This window comes from Phoca vitulina, unplaced genomic scaffold (genome assembly GCF_004348235.1).
Source record: "Phoca vitulina isolate PV1807 unplaced genomic scaffold, GSC_HSeal_1.0 scaffold15, whole genome shotgun sequence".
NCBI classification, from domain to species: Eukaryota; Metazoa; Chordata; class Mammalia; order Carnivora; family Phocidae; genus Phoca; species Phoca vitulina.
Genome location: NW_022589718.1, coordinates 2,279,150 through 2,300,502, shown reverse-complemented (window position 1 = coordinate 2,300,502; position 21,353 = coordinate 2,279,150). Strand labels below are relative to the sequence as shown.

General features: G+C 47.0%; 1 protein-coding gene across 4 annotated transcripts in view; it reads left to right on the top strand.

The window, feature by feature from the left end:
• Positions 1–13,904, top strand: part of IKBKB (inhibitor of nuclear factor kappa B kinase subunit beta) — a 59,515-nt gene extending 45,611 nt beyond the window's left edge. For 2 of the 4 annotated variants that reach the window (XM_032413330.1, XM_032413327.1), the window contains 9 exons: positions 1,319–1,442; positions 1,982–2,133; positions 2,306–2,367; positions 3,688–3,797; positions 4,917–4,966; positions 5,076–5,175; positions 5,384–5,531; positions 8,723–8,850; positions 11,588–13,904. In XM_032413330.1, coding sequence (XP_032269221.1) covers positions 1,319–1,442; positions 1,982–2,133; positions 2,306–2,367; positions 3,688–3,797; positions 4,917–4,966; positions 5,076–5,175; positions 5,384–5,531; positions 8,723–8,850; positions 11,588–11,831 — 1,118 coding nt within the window. In that variant the 3' untranslated portion in view covers positions 11,832–13,904. The remainder of the gene's footprint in view (positions 1–1,318; positions 1,443–1,981; positions 2,134–2,305; positions 2,368–3,687; positions 3,798–4,916; positions 4,967–5,075; positions 5,176–5,383; positions 5,532–8,722; positions 8,851–11,587) is intronic. The other 2 variants (XM_032413329.1, XM_032413328.1) reach the window with 2 other exon arrangements.
• Positions 13,905–21,353: the final 7,449 nt, after the last annotated feature.

Below are 21,353 nucleotides of genomic sequence, written 5' to 3'. Positions count from 1 at the left end.
AACAAGTGGTAGCATACAACATGTACTGTTCTGCACCTGTCTTTTTCACTTAATAATATCTTTTAGAGATTTTTTCCCCTGTTGGTGCATATAGAGCTCCCTAATTTCTTTTTTTTTTAATAAAACTTTTTTCTAAAGATTTATTCATTCATTTGAGAGAGAGAATGTGTGGGAGCAGGGGGAGGGGCAGAGAGAGAGGGAGAGAGAGAATCCCCAAGCAGACTCCCCACTGAGCTTGGAACCTGAAGCAGGGCTAGATCGCAGGACCCTGAGATCATGACCTGAGTCAAAATCCAGTCGGCTGCTCAGCCAGTGGAGCCACCAGGTGCCCTGAGCTCCCTAATTTCTTTTTTTTTTTTTAAAGATTTTATTTATTTATTTGACAGATAGAGACACAGCCAGAGAGGGAACACAAGCAGGGGGAGTGGGAGAGGGAGAAGCAGGCTTCCCGCAGAGCAGGGAGCCCGATGCGGGGCTCGATCCCAGGACCCTGGGACCATGACCTGAGCCGAAGGCAGACGCTTAACGACTGAGCCACCCAGGCGCCCCATGAGCTCCCTAATTTCTAATGCTTGTGTAGTATTCCATTGTATGAGTGTTAGATGGACATATTAATGCATTCCCGCATTACTACCACACACACACACACACACACACACACACACACACACACTCTCTCTCTCTCTCTCTCTCTCTCTCTCTCTCTCTCTCTCTTTCTCTCTCTCTCTTAGAATAGATCAAGAGTCCAAAGTCTTCGTTCCAGACTTACTGCTTGTTTAAACATATTCTAATACTACTGGTTGAAGCTGAATTTTTGGAAAAGTTCACATGACTTTAAATGTTATAAACATAAAGGTTTCTATTGAAAGCCTGTGAGCCTGTATTCATGTGATTGTCTGTACATGGTTCACAGACTGTTTCTTCAAATCGATAGGTATTTATTGACTGGTACATGCTTGTGCTATTAATGGAGTGCAAAAACAAATGTATGTGACAGTAACCAGGCTTATCACCCAAATAACTTATGTAATAGCATAGTAGTTCTTTTTTTTTTTTTTTTTTTTAAGATTTTATTTATTTATTTGAGAAAGAGAGCACAGAGGGAGAATGAGAGGGAGAAGCAGGCTCCCCACTGAGCAGGGAGCCCATTGCAGGGCTTGATCCCAGGACCCTGTTATCATGACCTGAGCTGAAGGCAGACGCTTCACTGAGTACCAGTTCTGTAACTAAAAAATGTGAGAGTACACATTAACCAAGGTAGGACATGGTTAATGTGAGGGCAGTTATTTTCTGACGGTGGCATATGTCTCTGTTCCAGTTCAAGAGCCCAAGAGGAACCTGTCTTTCTTCCAGCTGAGGAAGGTGTGGGGCCAGGTCTGGCACAGCATCCAAACCCTGAGGGAGGACTGTAACCGGCTGCAGCAGGGACAGCGAGCTGCCATGTACTGTACCAGGCGGTCTGGGACTTCACTTATTTTAAATTGCTTAGTGGCTTTTGCCACAGGGAGGGGCCCAGAAAGCCACTGGTAGGAGAGACAAGAGGGAGACACTGGTTTGGACGGGCAGGAAGTGGTTGGGCAGGATTGACTTTATGAGGTGAGTGAGGTCAGCACATGGAGCAGGAGTATAAACTGAGGGCCGGGCTGGCTGAACTAGGGGCAGAATTTGGACTGTGGAAAAGCTTATGGCAATTTGGGTCAGCAAAACTCCCCTGACTGTCATGCCGGGGACTGCCTGACTCCCTCTCCAGGTTATTGGCCCTTGGTGTGGTTCTGTGCCTAATTCCAGTTTTGGTGCAGAACCTCATGCTCGCTGAGGGCTAGGAAATTGTCTTTATGATTAGAGGTGGCTGCTTTTGTTACAACAATAATAATTATAATAGGGACCTGCCTTGGCCTTTGAGGTGGTTTTGGTATTATATAGGAAATGGTATTTGGATCCCAAGGATGCCCGAAGGTTCTGTTTCTTGTGGTCCCTGCAGGATGAATCTGCTTCGGAATAATAGCTGCCTCTCCAAGATGAAGAATTCTATGGCTTCCATGTCTCAGCAGCTCAAAGCCAAATTGGACTTCTTTAAAACCAGCATCCAGATTGACCTGGAGAAGTACAGTGAGCAAACTGAGTTTGGGATCAGTGAGTGTACTCTCTGCAGTCCGTTTGGAGAGACCATTCTTGTCTTTTTTTTTTTTTCCCCCTCTTCCTGAGGTTTCTTTTGCCTCTTATAATTGAGTTGTTTGTTTCTATTTTGGTTTTGTGGTGTTTTCATTTTGTTTTTCTTTTTTTCCCCTACATTTTTTTTTTCCAGCATCAGATAAGCTGCTGCTGGCCTGGAGGGAAATGGAACAGGCTGTGGAGCTCTGTGGGCGGGTAGGAGACTCATTTTATTTTATTTTTTTAAAGATTTTATTTATTTGTCTGAGAGAGAGAGAGAGCACAAGCAGGGGGAGAAGCAGGCTCCCTGCTGAGCAGGAAGCCTGATGTGGGACTCGATCCCAGGGCCCTGGGATCATGACCTGAGCTGAAGGCAGACACTTAACCAACTGAGCCACCCAGGTGTCCCAGGAGACTCATTTTAGATCCTTGTTCTTACCGGGGGGGGGGGGGGGACGGGGGGAAGGGGGGTGAGGCTTCTTACTACCGTTTCTCACTCTCTCCTCAAACACTGGATCGATTTGTATGTCCGAAATCAGGTTGTCCTTGTCATGCTGTCTGACCTTAACTAGGCCTTGCTAGGAAGAGGCCAGGGCGGTAGCCAGTAAAGGGGGCCTCACAATGGCAGATGGAGGAGCCCCCCCAGACCTGGTGCAGACTTGAGTAAGGAGCAAAATGTGAAGCATCCTTGCAGGCAGCCCAGACCTCTTCCTCTTAGAAAGGGCCTCGGATGAATGATCGACACTCCATCCTGCCAGGGGTTTTGCCTGGTTTTGCTGAGACACTAAATCCACAGGAAAGAAAAAGTCTGAGCATAAAGTAGTAGGATAGCATAAGTCAAATACCACTGAAAAGCGTGAATTGTGAGGTAAGGAAAGTATGGCTTTAGTAAACCCCACACAAATTGAAGACTGAAGGCTCCAAGGCCTTTTCTGGACTTTTCGCCATTTTCTGCTGTGCACTTGGGTAGGGACCTTCACCTCTGTGTCTTAACATCAGTTTCTATGAATCAATACTGACTTAAAGGTGGGTATTATGTAGATAATGCCTCCCCTAGCCACAGAGACAGTCCCACTTTGCCCTCACACACAAAAGCTGTGAAACAGAGGAGCCTGGGCCTCCCACGTGGGATGGACAAAGTAAGGGAAGAGAAAGGGATGCATGTTGGGCATCTTCTCTATGCCAGGCACCCTGCCGGGTACTTTACATGCTGTATCTTATCTAACCCCTAAAGTGGCCCCTTTAGAAGCCTGTTTCATGGTTTCATGAAACATTCCCCAATCAAGACAATGCCAGTCTTGCTTCTAAAAGTCAAGAAACTACAGCTCAGGGGTTAGGTGATTTGCCCATGGGTCACACAGCTAGAAAGTGATAGACCTGGGCTCCAGACCCAGGCCATCTGACTCCAAAGTCTGTATCCCTTCTAGCCAATCTTTTGAGAGTCTTCAGTGCATTTGGAGGGTGTTCCCCCCCCAAATCTCGCGCCTCAGAAGGCTCTTGTTACGTCAGTTGACCTCAGCACAGCTTTTTCCTTAGGAGAACGAAGTGAAGCACCTGGTGGAGCGGATGATGGCGCTGCAGACTGACATAGTGGACCTGCAGAGGAGCCCGATGGGGCGGAAGCAGGGGGGCACACTGGACGACCTGTGAGTAGCAGCCGGGCAGCAGGCAACCCGCACACGCCCCAGACAAGCTTCTGCACAGGGGTTGCGATCATCCAAGGGTTCGAGTGTGTTTATTATGGCAGCTCTGCGAGACCATTCTGTAGAGCATGACCCCCTGGTGAAGCATCTTGGCATGTTCCAGGGGAGTTCCAGAGATGAGCAAGGGACGATCAGCGGCGAGCAGAACTGTCTGACCTCACAGAGTTGTGAAGGTCAATTCAGATGATTCAGATAGAGCATGAGTTCATAAACTTACAGGCTGTGATGGAAGCAGCCTTCGCCACAGTATCAGACGTCACTGTTCGTGCAGCCCGGCCTGATCCAGGCGTGGTTCGAAGAGCAGAAAGTACAACAGAGAAGGAGCCTGCCAGGTCTTGAGAGTTTGAACCCAGAAACTGTTCATTTGAGTCTTTATCAGGAATTTGGCCTCGGCTCTAGGAGGTGATAAGGTGTCCCGGCAACACCGTCCTACCTGAAGGGAATCACGTGGAGCTCCCAGGGGGCAGGTGGGAGGGAAGCAGGCGAGCTGCATTAGACTCACAGGAGCTCTGGCTTGGGCTCAGCTGGGTCCTCTAATGCCTTTACTAGGGTTCTCAGGACCAGCAGCTCAAATACCACAAATCTGATGATCCGGATTCTATATTTTCTTAAATTATTTAACCCTTTATTCTCTTTCATTTTCAAATGAAAGTCACCTCTGAAAATGTCAGCCAATTTCACTGTGTGGAGGCCAGAAAGGGATAGGAGATTGCATTGCCCCTGGGCTTGAGTTTTCAAGGGCTTAGGCCCAGTGATGGTACTGGGGTCGTTATTGCAGAAGCTGCGTGGAGAGGAAATTCTGAGAGACAGAGGAGAAACGCGCTTCCTTGAGACTTTCATTAAACCTTAGAGATGGTTCAGGTTTGATGACGAGGGCCATCATTTCCTTGTTGTAGGCATCACCTATGATGTCTCCAGGGGTAATACTTTTCCCCAATCAAGACAATGCCAGTCTTGCTTCTAAAAGTCAGTAATTGTACTGGCAGAAATTAACTAACCAGTGTTTCAGATGTGCTTATTTGACCTCACATCTTGACAGAGCTTCTCCTTCGTATGTTTCAGAGAAGAGCAGGCGAGGGAGCTTTACAGGAGACTTCGGGAAAAACCCAGAGGTATGTCGGGCTTTCTGTGTGTGGCGGGGGCCTTGTTTTGTCAGTGTGCGGTGTAGGCGCTCTCTGTCAGCTGCCTTGAGGAACTGTGCGGCTCCGTCCCTCTCTCCAGACCAGCGAACGGATGGCGACAGTCAGGAGATGGTCCGGCTGCTCCTCCAGGCCATCCAAGGCTTTGAGAAGAAAGTGCGAGTGATTTACACGCAGCTCAGGTATACGCCCTGACTTCCCTTCCCGAGGGTGGAGTTCGGAGAAGCAGCGAGGCCACACGTGAGGTCATTTTCTCAGTCCCCTCTGACTTGCTTAGCCTGGAGAAAATTTATCTGCAGCTGCTGTTGGATTCATAATTCCCAGGGATTATGTTCTCCTGCTTTTTCTAACCCCAATGCCACTGGAGCTTGTCACGTTTACTCTTTACAGTAAAACTGTGGTTTGCAAGCAGAAGGCCCTGGAATTGTTGCCCAAAGTGGAAGAGGTGGTGAGTTTAATGAACGAAGATGAGAAGACCGTTGTCCGGCTTCAGGAGAAGCGGCAGAAGGAGCTCTGGAATCTCCTGAAGATTGCTTGTGTGAGTGAGCCCCACGGCCAGGCCCTCAGCCCTCAGCTCGCCAGCTTCTCGGGGCCTTTCCACCTCTGTGCTGCTGTCACTACCCTCCAAGGGAGACCACAGAGCCACGGACCAAGCACTCAGCTGCCGCCACTGCGTTCCCATTGCCCTCCTCCGGGACCGGGCATGGGCGGGAGGGGCGGAGTCAGGCCTGCGCCAGGTGTTCTTACTTCTGCCTGCATGTGTTTCCTGTGGCTACTGTAGTGAGGTACCACCACAGAGTTACTCCGTCACGGTTCTGGAGGCCGGACGTCTGAAACCAAAGTGTTGGCGGGGCTGGGCTCCCTCTGCAAGCTCTAGGGGAGAATCCCTCCTTGCTTCTTCCAGCTTCTGGTGGCCCCAGGCATTCCTTGGCTTGTGGCCGCATCACTCCAGTGTCTGCCTGTGTCTTCACAAGGCCTTCTTCTCTGTGTCTGTCTCCTCGGTGTCTCGTATAAGTACCCTTGCCATTGGATTTGGGTCCCCTCTCGGGGAGATCCTGATCTCCTCTCAGGATCCTTAACTGCATCTGTGAAGACCCTTTTTCCACTAAGGTCACATTCCCAGTTTCCTGGAGTTAGGACATGGTGGATCTTTTGGGGGGACCTTCATGCAGTCCACTACAGGGCATGTCTGCATGACCTGGTTGATCCTCATCCGGGTCTGCACTGCTTAGTATTGTCACCCGCACTTTCTTGCCCACTGTCTTACTGTAGATTTTGTTTATTCACTTGAGAGGGAGAGAGACAGAGTGTGCACAAGCTGGGGGGCGGGGGGCGGCAGGCAGAGGGAGAAGCAGACGCCCCACTGAGCTGGGACCCCGACACAGGACTCAATCCCAGGACCTGGAGATCATGACCTGAGCCGAAGGCAGATGCTTAACCATCTGAGCCACACAGGCGCCCCCCCCCCCCCCCCCCCCCCCCCCCCACTGTCTTACTGTAGCTGAGATTTTGCTGCATGTTGCTCAGAGAGAAAACAGGACACAAAAAAGAGCCTAAGACAGAGAGGGAGAAGAGCCAGGTAAAGGCCATGGAAGCCAGAGCTGAAGGGAAAGAGACTACACTGTGCAGGCTGCAGAGAGCTTGCCTGGGATGAAGAGCGATTGAGTTACTGATAGTGTTAAAGAGCAAAGAGGAGAATGGGAAGATAGTTGCCTAAGGTGGAAGCAGGATGCAAGGGTGTTGTTTTTAAGATCATGGACTGGAGCAGATTTGTAGGCCAAGCAGAAGGAGACAGTGTACTGGGAGATTCACAGAATCAGAGAGGCAAGAGACAGTTGAGTCTCTAAGTCCTGAGAACAATGGGGTATCAGCATGATGAGCATGCATGGAAGGATCGGCCTTGGGAAGGGGTGGGTGACATTTCCTCCTGTAAGAAAGGAAGAAAAGAAAAAAGGAGAGATGACAAGGAGAAAAGATTGAGGAAGGAGAGGGAAGTTGAGGTATTCCCAGGGATGGCCTGATCCACCATCTGCATTCATGTGACATTTATTGAGCACTGACCATGTGCCCAGGAGCCTAGGAATGTGATGAAAACTGGAGGTAAAGGAGGAAAGAAGCATGGTGCCCAACCCAGGAGCTCATAATCTGGTGAGGGGCAGGGAAGTGAATTTGGGGGCAGGAAGTGTTAATCAGCAGCTTTAGTGCTAGAAGCTGAGCTGTAGCATGAATGCATGCACGCCCGCTTCAGTCTTGGAGGGGAGGGAAGCACAGGGAACGTTCACAAGGAGGTGTTGCTTCAGCTGAAGAATGAGTAGGAGTTAGGTGGATAGGTGGAGATGACCTTCAGGAGCGAAGACTTTGCTCTGTCAGAGGCACAGGACTTTGGCCGGAAAGAGTGGGTGCGTTCTGGGTGCTACACGCAGAGTGTTGTGGTGTGGGGGAAAGGGTGTCCTGTGGGATGAACTGGGGAGGCAGGCGAGGGCCATGCTTACACAGGCCACACTTTGTTTTGAAGGCACAGAAAACACCACAGAATTTGTTTTTATCTTCCATGTTGCAGGAAGTTAAGCATGGGAATGGTTTGATCACATCTGGGTTTTGGAGAAATCCCTCATGGCAGCTGGAGAAGGGATTTGAGGCTTGGACAGACCTCGCCCCCGAGAGGGGCTGGAGTCGCGGAGCCCTGGCTGCACAGGACAGGACAGTGGGAGGGCTGCCCTCCTGCCACACTCACAGGCCCAGGCAGAGGGGAGGAGGAGGATGGCTGGGTCTCTCCATGGGTGACGAGCAGCAGGGCAAAAGGGGGGGGGGGCTGACTGGTTAAAGCTGGACCTTGATGTTCAGCTGGAAGGAGGGATGTGGAACCAGGGTGGGTCCCCCAGCTTGCGAGGCTGAGTGGGATTGAAGTCACATGGGCTGCGGCAAGCGCAGGAGCCGGGTCCGCGAGAAGATGGGGAGGCCAACAGAAGAGCGCTTGGCTGGGGCTGTGGAAAGGGGAGGGGCATGAGGTGCCGAGAAGGTTGACAGTGGGTCATGTCCGCGGGCGGCAGGCACCTGGAGCCCGAGCCACTGGTTTAACCTCTTGATTGAGCTGGAGTGGCTGCGGCAGCCAGCAGGCCGCTGGGGGCGGTCAGAACATCTTGGTTTTCTTCCCGGCCGTCCCACAGATGATGCGGTTCACAGAAGGCCACTTACAAGCTTTTTGTGTGTCTCAAGTCTTCTGCTTGGAAAAGCGAAACCGTCTCTGTCTTAATTTCCTTGTTAGAGTTTGTTAAGCAAACTAGTGAATAAAGCCTATGAATACAGGTACTCAAATCTCCCTAATTTAGAATCTTTTATCAAAAAGTACACCTATAGCATCTGCCTTCGGCTCAGGGGCCTGGGATCGAGCCCCACTTCTGGCTCCCTGCTCAGCGGGGAGCCTGCTTCTCCCTCTCCCTCTGCCTGCTGCTCTCCCCCTGCTTGTGCTGTGTCTCTCTCTCTCTCTCTCTGTCAAATAAATAAAATCTTAAAAAAAAAAAAGTACACCTATAGACACAGAAAGATTTTCCAAGCCAAAATGCAAACTGTGGTCATGAGTAGGGATGTTGACTAAAAATTTGTAGGAATAGCCAATGTCCTGGTCTTGTGACCAGTTGTTTCATGAGAAAATACCATGGTGTGAATACAAAATTGGGATTGTCCCTTTCTCCCAAATTCTATTGACTTTCTTTTGGTTTTGTCCTTTAGAGCAAAGTCCGTGGTCCTGTCAGCGGAAGCCCAGACAGCATGAATGCTTCTCGCCTCAGTCACTCGGGTCAGCTGTTGTCTCAGCCTTCTGCTGCCCCCAACAGCTTACCCGAAGCTGTCAAGAAAAGGTGGGTCACTGTTCAGTGCCAGGCGTGACAGCCATGGGCGCATTGGGAGGTCATGGGAATGGAAATGCATGTTTATCATTGAGAGATCATTTCATCTGTCTAGTGATTTCGTGCATGTTTTTCTTTGTGTTGGTTCATATGCTCTGCAGATGTGGTATTTTACTCTCCAAGTCCCTTGTAACTTGCTAGCTAAGTACTTTTTTGGTCTGAGGGTTGGATTACGAATTGCTTGATGAGGACATCGAAAGTGCTAGTCCCGTCAGCCATCACCTGTTGTTGAAAACCAGATTCCCCACAGGGCATGCCCTGTTGGCCACACCTCGGTCATCTTGCCTCGTCCCTCTCACCCCCCACCACTCTGAGTTACCAAGCTGTGGTTTTCCTCCTCCTGCCTGTCCTCACCCCCCACTCCTCCCTAGCTTTCCCCTCCTGTCACCTGGGCCACTGCCACCGAGTGGGGAGCAGAGCGTCTCCGCCTTTTCTGTAAGGCGTTTCACCTCCCTGCTTCCTGTCTAGTACCGCCTCCAAGCCCTTTCTGGTCAAATGAGTCTTCACAGAATACGAGTGGATCAAGTTATTTTCTTGGCCAGTAACTAGTAGTGGCTTCCCACTCCCCTAGAGGATCCACGCTGAGCCTTTTCAGACATTTGAGGCCACCTCGGAGCCACTCTCCAGGCTGATCCCCTATTCCCGTACAAACGCCTGGCCTCGCCCAGTGGTTCGGAAAGTCTGATCCAGACCAGCAACAACAGCAGCATCTGGGCACTTGTTAGAGATGCAGATGCTGAATAAGCTGCTCAGGGGTGGGCCCAGCAGGTAGCTTTTCAGAAGCCTGGGCTGGTTGCTGATGCACACTGAAGTTCCAGAACCTCTGGCCAGTGTCCTGCCCTGGGTGGTCCTCCCACCTGCAGGACACATCTGTTTCCCCCTCCTCCAGTGCCCTGACCACTCACACACACACAGCTCTCTCTTCTTAGACCACCGGGGGCGGGGGGGGGGGGGGGTTGTTTCTAGTTCAGCCCCACGAAGTTTCTTCAGCACCTTCTGTGTGTTGGGCCTTAGGCACTGGCGATGGTTAAAATCATTCCCGTGACCCAGTCTTCAGACATAGAAAATAGATTAATGAGGGGCGCCTGGGTGGCTCAGTCATTAAGCGTCTGCCTTCGGCTCAGGTCATGATCCCAGGGTCCTGGGATCGGGCTCCCTGCTCAGCAGGAAGCCTGCTTCTCCCTCTCCCACTCCCCCTGCTTATGTTCCCCCTCTCACTGTCTCTCTCTCTCTGTCAAACAAATAAAATCTGTAAAAAAAAAAAAATAGATTGATTGCCTAGGGCAGGTGGAGGGGGGATGGGAAAGGGCTAATAATGGGTACAAACAAGGTTTCTTTTTAGATGATGAAATGTTTTAAAACTAGATTGTAAAAATTGTGTAATTCTGTAAGTATACTAAAACTATCAAATTATACAGTTTAAATGGGTGAACTTTAGGGTCTGTAAATTATATCTCAGTAAAGCTGTTTTAAAAATCCTGTTCCTGTGCTTGGGGAGTTCATAGCCTCTGCTGTTGTGGAACTTAATCATACGTGGCCTTAGATTCTTAACTCTGCCCAACCTGCGGTGAGCTTGAGGACGGTAACCGGGTCCTGTGCCTCTTCCGTTGCCCTCTGGAGCTGGCACTGAGCCTTCACACTAGTTAGTAGCCACGCGGAAGGGGCTGAGCAAACATGTGGTCTGTGTTCCTTCCATCAGAGCGTCATGCTTTGCAAGGTGAGCAGAGTTCCAGGGCACTGTCTTCTTGGATTGGGCATAGTCCCTCCAGTGATATCCTGGAAGCTCTAGAAAAGTCGTCCCGGGAGAGGTTGTCTGTCCATGTCATGAGGCTGAGGTTGGACTAGGACAGCGGCTTGTTGTACTCTCCCCTCTCTCCCCACAGCGGTTCTTGAAAGGACATGTGCATTTCTTATCCTAGAAAAAAGAGAGTGGATTAAATCAAACCAGCTCCTAGAACTTGCTTTTTCACAGATCTCAAGGAACTGTGGACATGGTGAAATTACTTGGTCTATATAATTTTTTTTTTTCTATTTCAAAAATTGGAAAACAGGTGATTTGTGAGATATCTTCGGATTTTGGCAATTTGGAGAGAATTAAATTCAACTATCTAGTTAAGTCAGAAAGCGCTCATTTACTTCTAACTTTTCTATTAAAAAGAGAGGTCGGAGGGGGAGACGAACCATGAGAGACTATGGACTCTGAGAAACAAACTGAGGGTTCTAGAGGGGAGGGGGTGGGGGGATGGGTTAGCCTGGTGATGGGTATTAAGGAGGGCACATACTGCATGGAGCACTGGGTGTTATACGCAAACAATGAATGAACACTACATCAAAAACTAATGATGTACTGTATGGTGATTAACATAACATAAGAAAAAGGCATTAGGTAAAAACTAATGAGATCTGAATAAAGTAAGAACTTAAGTGAAAAAAAAAGAAAAAGAGATCTTTTTCACAGTGTGAAATGGTAATGCTTATTTATGGCTGGGTATGGGCTTCTGAAAAGTGCTTAACGAGATGAATGAGATTACTAGTCAGGACATGGTGCTTTAAGACACTCAGCATCAAAGTAATTGTAATTTAATTTTTAAAATCTTGTCAAAGGCTCTGTAGCATATTTTCTAAACAGTAGTATTATCTCTGAAAAATCATGCGGAGCATTTTCTAACACTGTGATCCTTTCCTTTAGTGAAGAACTGGTGGCTGAAGCACATACTCTCTGCACCCAGCTAGAAAATGCAATGCAAGACACCATCAGAGAACAGGACCAGAGTTTGAGGGTAATGGGCTGTGTGAATCCCAGCTATACCATGTCCGTCCTTTCCATGGCAAACCAGAAAAAGAAAACGGAAAGGCAATCCAGCATGTCCTCCGTCTCAGTATATGCTTATGCTTTTCTAGTACATATTATTATTATTCATAGCAGTAGGTAGTACTCGTTGAAGGGAAGCTAAGCTGACGAAAAGTGAGTCAAGACACAGGTACATTTTAAGGCAAAGCTTACCTTGCTGAGAGGACCCTAAGTCATTCCTCAGATTTTAAAAGGCCCTTTCCTGCCAAGACAGTGACCTGCCAATCTCCCCCTAACTTCTCAGTTGTCAGAGGAATCAGACGGGATACCACTACTAATTGTAATCACTTCTTATTTATTCGAGTGTCCGTCTCTGGTTTGGGGCTTTCTCTGTTCTTCATCACTGTTCGTCCTCCTCCTGACAAGGGTGTATGTGGAGCATTTCACTGCTGAGTTGCACTTCTGCCAGAGGAAAACGAAGTCTTATCAGGCCATTTCGTCTGGTAGGGTTGGAAATGGGTAGCTGAGGTTAGCTCTTGGTACCACCTACCCTCAGCGAGCATGAACAAGTGCTGTGAGCCACAGGTCATACTAAAACTTCCCGTCTAGTTTCCATAGTCACAGCATCTGAGGGACTTCATGCTAGGCCAAAGGAAAGTTCGTGTACGGTTTTGAAAATGTAGCTTTAGCCCAAGAGTGGCCTAAAATAACAAAACTGCTATGAATGAGAGGATTTAAATTTCCTTCTGAACTGTACTGGTCGCCTCCTGAGGAAGACAAACAACCTGAGGTGTATTGGTGGCCGCTGTATTTTTAACGTGCCTGTTGACTTTCAGTCTCTAGACTGGAGCTGGTTACAGACAGAAGAAGAGGAGCAGAATAGCCTGGAACAGGCGTCTTGACTGTGTGGGTGGCCTTGACCTGAGGGGGCTGCCTGGCCTGAGGTCCTCCCACGGTGGCCCCTGCTCTAATGACGTCCCAGAAGTCTTCGGCACCCAAAGATCTTGTCACTTCCCCACGAGTTGAGACATTGGCCACGTGCCAGGGGTGTGGCCCTCCGTGGGCACTACCAGCAACTTGTCTGCACACTGGAAGTCCTCCATCACAGAGGCTCAGCAAACACTGATGCCAGGCACGAGCTGCTTCCTCTGCTCTGAAAAAGTGCTCAAGGTACTTGCCCCACAGACCACTGGACAAATGTCTAACGGGACTCTTTCAGGACAAAGTGTGAAGGACACTCGATGTCAGCCTGTCCTCTCCCGACCTTCCTGATCTCCAGAGGCCCTGATCCACCTGTCCTCACAGCTAGTGTTTCATCTGGATTCGGAACCAAACAGACTTTTAAATCATAGACTTGCCTGGCCCCATCCTTTCTCTTCCTCTTTTCATTTCACTGCTGCTAAAATTTCCCTTTTACCGACGACTTTGGTGGTTGTGCCCCCTCGGCAAGGTTGTAGGTGAACACTAGCTCTCCCCGCCACAGCCCTTTCAGCCACAGAGTGACTCACGAGAGCTAGTGCAGACGAGCCGCTTCCTTCCTTCGGGTCCCAGAGACCACCTGGGAGTGAGTCATCGTGGGGAAGAAGGAAAGAAGAAAAGCGTACCTGTCAGCCCCATGTCTGCCAGCCGCCGTGCCCACACCTGAACTTGCTCAGACACAGCTGTGTGGGGCCGGTGACGGGACGGGGGGGGCCCCTGCTTCTCATATCATCTAGCAGTATTATTAAATTGATTTATTTAAAAAATAGTTTCTATATTTTGTAACGTAACTCAAACATTTGTACTGGGTTCCACAATCTATTTTTACAATATTTATGGTTAGGACTTAGGAACTCGAAAACCAACTTAATGGAAGATGTCATGAAATTGAATAGCACATGGATCAAATGGTGCCGTGTAGCCCTAGCACTGCTTCTTTGACATTTCACCAAACTTCTGTATATTAAAGCAGGAAAGTAAGACGAGTTCAGATGAGCACAAATAGGCGAGTTTGGTCAGAGAAGGAAGTTGGAATAGAAGAGTTTCACAAACTGGCTTCCATGGAAATAGTACAACGGGTTTCATGGTCAAGTAAGTTTAGGAAATGCTTCATGCTTTAATTGTCTCTTGGAGATTCACATTGTACACTGGCATATTAAAGTTTCTGAGAGTCCTGTGATAATAAACTGCCTTAACTGTGTAAATCTGTTTACCGAACACGGACAATAGAGCCTTTCCCCCCACCATGTGAGTGTAACATTTATTAACATCCCAAAGAGCTGGAGTTGGATACAGCATGATTTTGGAAACACTGGTGAGGAGCATAGTGGGAAATCATACCACAAAGACAGGCTGGGATGGGGCCAGATTGGGGAGGGAATAAATGTTGGGCTAAGGGTTATGGGCTTATTTTATAGGCATTCGGGAGTCACTGAAGAATTTTGAACAAGAAAATGACATCACCAAAGCAATGGTTTAAAAAGACTAATGTAACTGGGATATGCTAATTGATTTTTTAAAAAGTGAAAACTCGAGGTAGGACTTCTGCTTCCAAGAACAGAAGCAGATGTACTTTCCCCAGTCCTCCCTTTAAGTATAACTAAAATCCTTCAGCATTTTTTATAAACAAATATAAGAAGTTGCTGAAAGGTAGAAGGCCAAAGAGCAGCTGGAGACCTTGGACCTGAGCAGTGACGTGGTGGTGAGTTCCTTGGGTTTTCCTTTTGCTTCATCTGTCCCCAGCTGGGCCCAGGAGAAGCCAACAGGCACAACTAAAGATCCTGCTCCCTCTAGTGGTATTAGACTCCCAGGGCTGCTGTAACAAATCACCACCCACTGCATGGCCTAACACAGCAGAAATCTGGTCTCACAGTTCTGGAGGCCAGAAGTCTGGAATCGGGGTGCTGACAGGACAGTGCTGTCTCCGAAGACTGTAGGGGAGATTCTTTTCCTTGCTCCTTCTAGCTTCTGGGGAGTCCAGGTGATCCCTTGTGGCTGCATCTCTGCTTCCATGGTCATATTGCCATTTCGTCTTCTGCCTGTCAAATCTCCCCTGTGTGCCTATTATTAGAACCGTTGTGACTGAAGTTAGGGCTGATCTGGATAATCCAGGATAAGCTCCTTGTCTCAGGACCCTTCATTTAATCACGTTTTGCCACGTAAGGCAATATTCACAGATTCTGCAGTTTAAGATGTGGACATTTCTTCCAGCGGGGGCCACCATTTAACCCACTCCAGTCTACTATCTAGCCCCTCAGAATTCATGCTCATCCCACACGTAAAATACATTCACCCCATCCCAACATCCCCAGAAGTCTCAACCCATTACAGAACCAGCTCCACGACCAAAGTCTAAATGTCGTCAGCTCAGAAGTCCTGAATTTCATCATCCTCATCACATTCGGGGAGACTTGGCATGAACCACCTGGGTCGAAAGTCTTCCATCTGTAGACCTGTGAAACTAGAAAACAAGTTACCTGCTTCCAAGATACAATGGTGAGATATGCATATAATAGATATTCCTGTTCCAAAAGGAAGAGATTGAAAGGAATAAAGGAGTCACCAGTCCTAAGCAAGCTTGAAATCCAGCTAGGCAAATTCCATTAGGTTTCAAGTCTTGAGAATCATTCTCTGTCACTTGAGGCTCTGCCCGCTGGGCCCACGCCAGCTCCATAGGCCTCGAGTTTGCGCCCACAGTGACTCATCGGCCTCTGTTTCTGTGCGTCCTCCTCCAGCCTCTGTCTTTGTATCCAAATGTATGCCCTCAGAATCATTCCACTTTCCCTTGAAGGCGCGCATATGTTTACAGCTGAGTGACTCTTACCAACCATTCTCAGCCTGAAGAGTTGGAAGTCCAACAGACATCTCTTTTCATCCTCTCTCTGCCCCTTTCAGTCCAAGCTGATTTTTGTGATATTCTCAAAAATGTTGCAGGTCTCCTGTGTATGTTCTGAGAGTCCACATACCATTAGACAAAAAGCCCAGATCTTTCTTAGGCAACCCCATCTCAATTCCTGGCTTCTGCTGAGATGCTTGAGTGAGTCTATGAGTCACACACATAGTCCAGCTGCACCGTTGTCCTCTGCAGAGGATGCCTTTCCAACAGTGAATTTCTTAATTTTAGCATCTTTTGCAATCTGGATGGGCTGAAAACCTTGAAAATCATCAAGTGCTGGTTTTTTGTTTTTGTTTTTGTTTTACAGTCCTTCATGTCCTTCCTTTTGCATTTTACTGCAAGCAGCAAGGAGAAATCAGGCTGCACCTTCAACACGTTGCTTGGAAATCTGAGCAGCTAAACATCCAGGTTCATTGCCTACAAGTTTTGCTTTCCACATAATGGCAGAACACAGCTCAGCCAAGTAACGTTCATATTTCTACCAGCATTCTGTCGATGATGATATATGTATTCTCTGAGATGATAGAAGCTTTATCTACCATGCTCCTCACTTTCTGAGCCCTCATCAACGTCTTTAATGTCCTTTTTTTTTTTTTTTTTAAGAGAGCACATGCACATGAGCAGGGGTTGGGGGGAGAGGGAGAGAACCTTAAGCAGACTCTGTGCTGAGCATGGAGCCCAACACGGGGCTCGATCTCATGACCCTGAGATCATGACCTGAGCCGAAATCAAGAGTTGGACACTTAACTGACTGAGCCACCCAGGCTCCCCTAATGTCCATTTTTATACCAGTAGTCTGCTTAAGGCAACCTAGGCTGTTTCTATCACACTCTCAGAACTCCTCTAGCCTCTATCCATTATCTAATTCCAAAGCCACTTCCACATTTTTAGGGATTCTTTATAGCAGCATTTCACTTCTCAGTGCCAAACTGGAACAAATTACCACAAACCAGGTGGCTTAAAACAACACAAACATATTCTCTCATAGTTCTAGAGGCCAGAAATCAGAAATCAAGATGCTGGCATGATTGCATTTCCTCCAGAGTTCCTGGGGGAGATATGTTCCTTTCCTCTTCCAGCTTCTGGGGGCTCCAGGTGATCCTTGGCTTATGGCTACATCTGTCCAGTTTCTGTATATGTGGTCATATTGCCTCCTCTCCTATTTGTCAGATCTCTCCTGTCTCTGTAAGGACACTTATTGTTGGATTTAGGGCCAATCCTTATACTTTAGGATAACTCCTCAAAATCTTTAAGCACATATTTTGCCATATAAGATAATACTCACAGGTTCTGGGAGTTAGGACATGAACATACCTCTTGGAGGGCCACTGTTCAACCCATTACACTAGTCAAAGAGCCAGGACGGGGGCAGCTTAGCAACACAGAAAAATTTTAAACAATAACCACTCTATTCCAGAAACACCACAGAAAAAAAGTGTCTCACCCCTGCTAGGAAAACCAGGTAGGAAGCTTAAACATCTAGGCACATCAGGCTATAATGAAGTGCTCCACTGGAGTGATGTCAGACAAGACCAGGTGAGGAACCAGGACTTGCAGTGATGCTAAGCAGTAACAAGGTCTCTCCCACATGGGTTAAGTGGAGACCACATGGGGAACAGTAAGTCGATATTGGTGGAGACACAGGTGAGAGCTTCCAGGCCCACCTCTGCCCAGGAGTAACAAGGAGCTCCTGCCCTCAGGTGTTAGTGGAGGCCTACTGGGGAGCCTGAACCCATACTGCCACCCAACAGTAATGAAGAGCCCTTCCCACTCAGGTGTCAGCAGAAGCCAAGTAGAATGCCTGGGCTTCCACTTGCCCTTGGTAGTAATGAAACAGCATTCTGCTTCCCCCCACCAGAATGATGTCAGAGGAGACCTGCTAAGACAGAAGAATTAAATAAAAGCCGGAGTCTCATGACCTAACACTCAGATGTCCAGGTTTCAGTCTAAAATCATACCAAGAATTAGGAAACCTCAATGGAGGAAAAGATAAGACACTGAAGTGGCAAAAATTTAAAATTATCTAAGAGGATTTTTAAAGCAACCACCACTAAAAAATGCTTCGAACTTGCTTGAAACAAATGAAAAAAATAGAAAGTCTCAGCAAAGAAACAGAAAATCTGATGAAGAACGTGAAAATTTTAGAACTGAAAAATACAATAACTGAAGTAAAACTGTCAATGGATAAGGTCAACAGCAGAATGCAGAGAAATAAATCAGTGAGCTTGAAGATACAATAGAAATTTCCCAATCAGGGGTGCCTGGGTGGCTCAGTTGTTAAGTGTCTGCTTTTGGCTCAGGTCATGACCCCAGGGTCCTGGGATTGAGCCGCGTGTCGGGCTCCCTGCTCAGCAGGAAGCCTGCTTCTCCCTCTCCCACTCCCCCTGCTCATGTTCCCTCCCTCGCTGTGTCTCTCTCTGTCAAATAAATAAATAAAATCTTTAAAAAAGAAAAAAAAAAAAATCCCAATCAAAACAACCGAGAGAAAACAGACTGGAGACCACAACAGAACCTCAAAGGCCTGTGGGACTATAACAAAAGAGCTAATATTCATGTCATCCAAATCCCACAAAGAGAGAAAGAGGGTGTGGTTGAAAAGTACTCAAACCGGTAATAGCTGTAAATTCCACAAATTTGGCAAAAACAAACTGTATATTCACTAAGCTGAGCAAATCCCAAGCAAGATGAACCCACACAAGAAAGTCCACACAAACACATATAGTCAAGCCTTTTAAAACTAAAGACAAAGGAAAAATGTGTAAAGCTCCAAGACATATTTTACTTTTGGGGGAGTAAGGTGGCAGGAATGATTTGAATGACAGCATATTTCTTATCAGAAACCATGGAAGCCAGAAGAAATGGCACAACATTTTTCAAGTGCTGGAAAAAAAACCAAAAACAAAAACAAAACTGTCAACCCCAAATCCTATTTCAATCTAAAATATACCAGAGGCACATTCAAAAAGTGTCTTCTGAATGAAGGGCAAAATCAGAAAATTCTCAAAACTAAGAGAATTTGTAGCCAGTAGACATACGCTAAAAGAATGGCTAAATGTAGTTCTTTAAATAGGAAGAAAGTGATAAAAGAAGGATTCTTGGAACTTCAAAAAAGAAGGAAGAATAAAATAAAGAGTAAAAGTATGGATAAATACAATAGACTTGACTTTTTTGGAGTTTTCTAAATTATGTTTGATGGTTGAAGCAAAAATTATAACATGGTTTGATATGATACCTGATGCATGTAGAGGAAATATTCAAGACAAATTTTTTATAAATAGGAGAGGGTAAAGGATATAAAGAGAGGCAAGGTTTCTATACTTAAAGTGAATTCATAAAATAACACTTTAAACTCAAGTATCTAGTTAACTGAGGGGGAGGAGCAAGATGGCAGAGGAGTGGGAGACCTAAATTTCATCTGGTCTCAGGAATTCAGCTAGATAGGGATCAAACTATTCCGAACACCTACAAACTCAACAGGAGATCAAAGAAAAGAATAGCAACAACTCTCTGAACAGAAAAGCGACCACTTTCTGGAAGGTAGGACGTGCGGAGAAGTGAATCCGAGGCGATATTCGGGAGGATAGACGGTGGGGAAGGGGGCCTCTGTTGGCCACTACCTGCAAGTAATAGAGCAGTGGAGCACAAAATCGGAACTTCTAGAAGTTGGCTCCGCTGAGGGACGTCGCTCCAGTGGCTAAGCGGGGGGTGGAACCCTTGTGGGACAGTGTGGTCTCAGGACCCTCAGGGTCACAGAAAGACCGGGGGTGCCTGAGTGCGGCAGAGCTCCCAGGTATCAGAGCAGGGAAGCCGGCTGCAGAGATGGAGCCGAGGCGCGGGCTTTCAGCTCGGGGTTGCCATAAACCGTGATCCGCAACACAGCCGGGCCACTGCTCCTCCAGCAGGGACCCAACAAGCGGCAGATCCGGGGAGACTCCCCTTCCTCCCCCGGGAGGAGTGGCGCGGGAGCGCACCGCAGGGATCTGCTGGGTTTGGAGACTCCACACCGAGTCGGGTCCTAGAGATAGAAACGCTCGGTCACAGGCCGGGTGAGCGCGGAGTCCGGCCGGAGACCCGGGAGACGGGAGTGACTGACTACTTTTCTCTGGGGGCTCACTGAGGAGCAGGGCCCCGAGTTCTCGGCTCCTCTGGGGCGGAGATTGGGAGGCCGCCATTTTCACTCTCGTCCTCCAAAGCTGTAAGGAAAGCTTGCAGGGAACAAAAGCTCCCGAGAGCAAACCCGAGCAGATTACTTAGCCTGGACCGGCAAGGGCGGGGCAATTCTGCCTCCGGCAAAGACATTTGGGAACCACGGCAACAGGCCCCTCCCCCAGAAGATCAGCGAGAACAGCCAGCCAAGACCAAGTTTACCAGTCAATGAGAATGGCAGAATTCCAGCGCTAGGGGAATACTGCATGTAGAATTCATGGCTTTTTCCCATGATTCTTTAGTGTTTCAAAGTTAATTTTTTTTTTAACTGTCTTTTTTTTTTTAATTTTTCTTTTTCCCTTTTTCAACCAATATCTTATCAGTCCCTTTTTTAAAAAATCTTTTTTATTTTTCATTTTTAGAGTCATATTCTATCCCTTCATAGTAGTTAACCTTATTTTTGGTATATATATATAAGTTGTTCTCTCTTTAAAATTTTGGGATACAGTTTCTTCTAACAGATCAAAATATACCCTAAATCTCTAGTGTATGGCTTTGTTCTAGTCCCCTGCCTGATCACATTCTCTCCCTCTTTTTTTAATCCTCTTCTTTCTTTTTTCAACCAACTTCTTATCAATTCCTTTTATAAAATCTTTTATAATTTTCATCTTTACAGTCATATTCCACCCCTTCATTGTATTTACCCTTATTTTTGTTCATAAGTAAGTTTTTCTTTCTTTAAAATTTTAGGAGGCACTTTCTTCTAACAGACCAAAATACGCCCAAAATCTAGTGTGTGGCACTGATTTATGCACCAGTCTGATCATATTTGATGATATATATATTTTTTTATCTTTTTCTTTTTTCTTTCTTTCCCTTTCTTTTCCACCGGTTTCAGATCTCTTCTGATTTGTTTAGTGTATGTTTTTCTGGGGTCGTTGTTACCCTGTTAGCATTTTGTTCTCTCAGTCATCTAGTCTCCTCTGGATAAAATGACAAGATGGAAAAAAATCACCTCAAAAAAAAGAGGCAGTACTGACTGCCAGGGACCTAATCAATAGGGACATTAGTAAGATGTCAGAACTAGAGTTCAGAATGACGATTATAAAGATACTAGCTGGGCTTGAAAAAAGCATGGAAGATATTAGAGAAACCCTTTCTGGAGAAATAAAAGAACTAAAATCTAACCAAGTTGAAATCAAAAAGGCTATTAATGAGGTGCAATCAAAAATGGAGGCTCTAACTGCTAGGATAAATGAGGCAGAAGAGAGAATTAGTGATATAGAAGACCAAATGATGGAAAATAAAGAAGCTGAGAAAAAGAGAGATAAACAACTACTGGATCGTGAGGGCAGAATTTGGGAGATAAGTGATACCATAAGACACAACAATATTAGAATAATTGGGATACCAGAAGAGGAAGAAAGAGAGAGAGGGGCAGAAGGTATATTGGAGCAAATTATAGCAGAGAACTTCCCTAATTTGGGGAAGGAAACAGGCATCAAAATCCAGGAGGCACAGAGAACCCCCTCAAAATCAATAAAAATACATCAACACCCCGACATCTAATACTAAAACTTATGAGTCTCAGAGACAAAGAGAAAATCCTGAAAGCAGCTTGGGACAAGAGATCTGTAACCTACA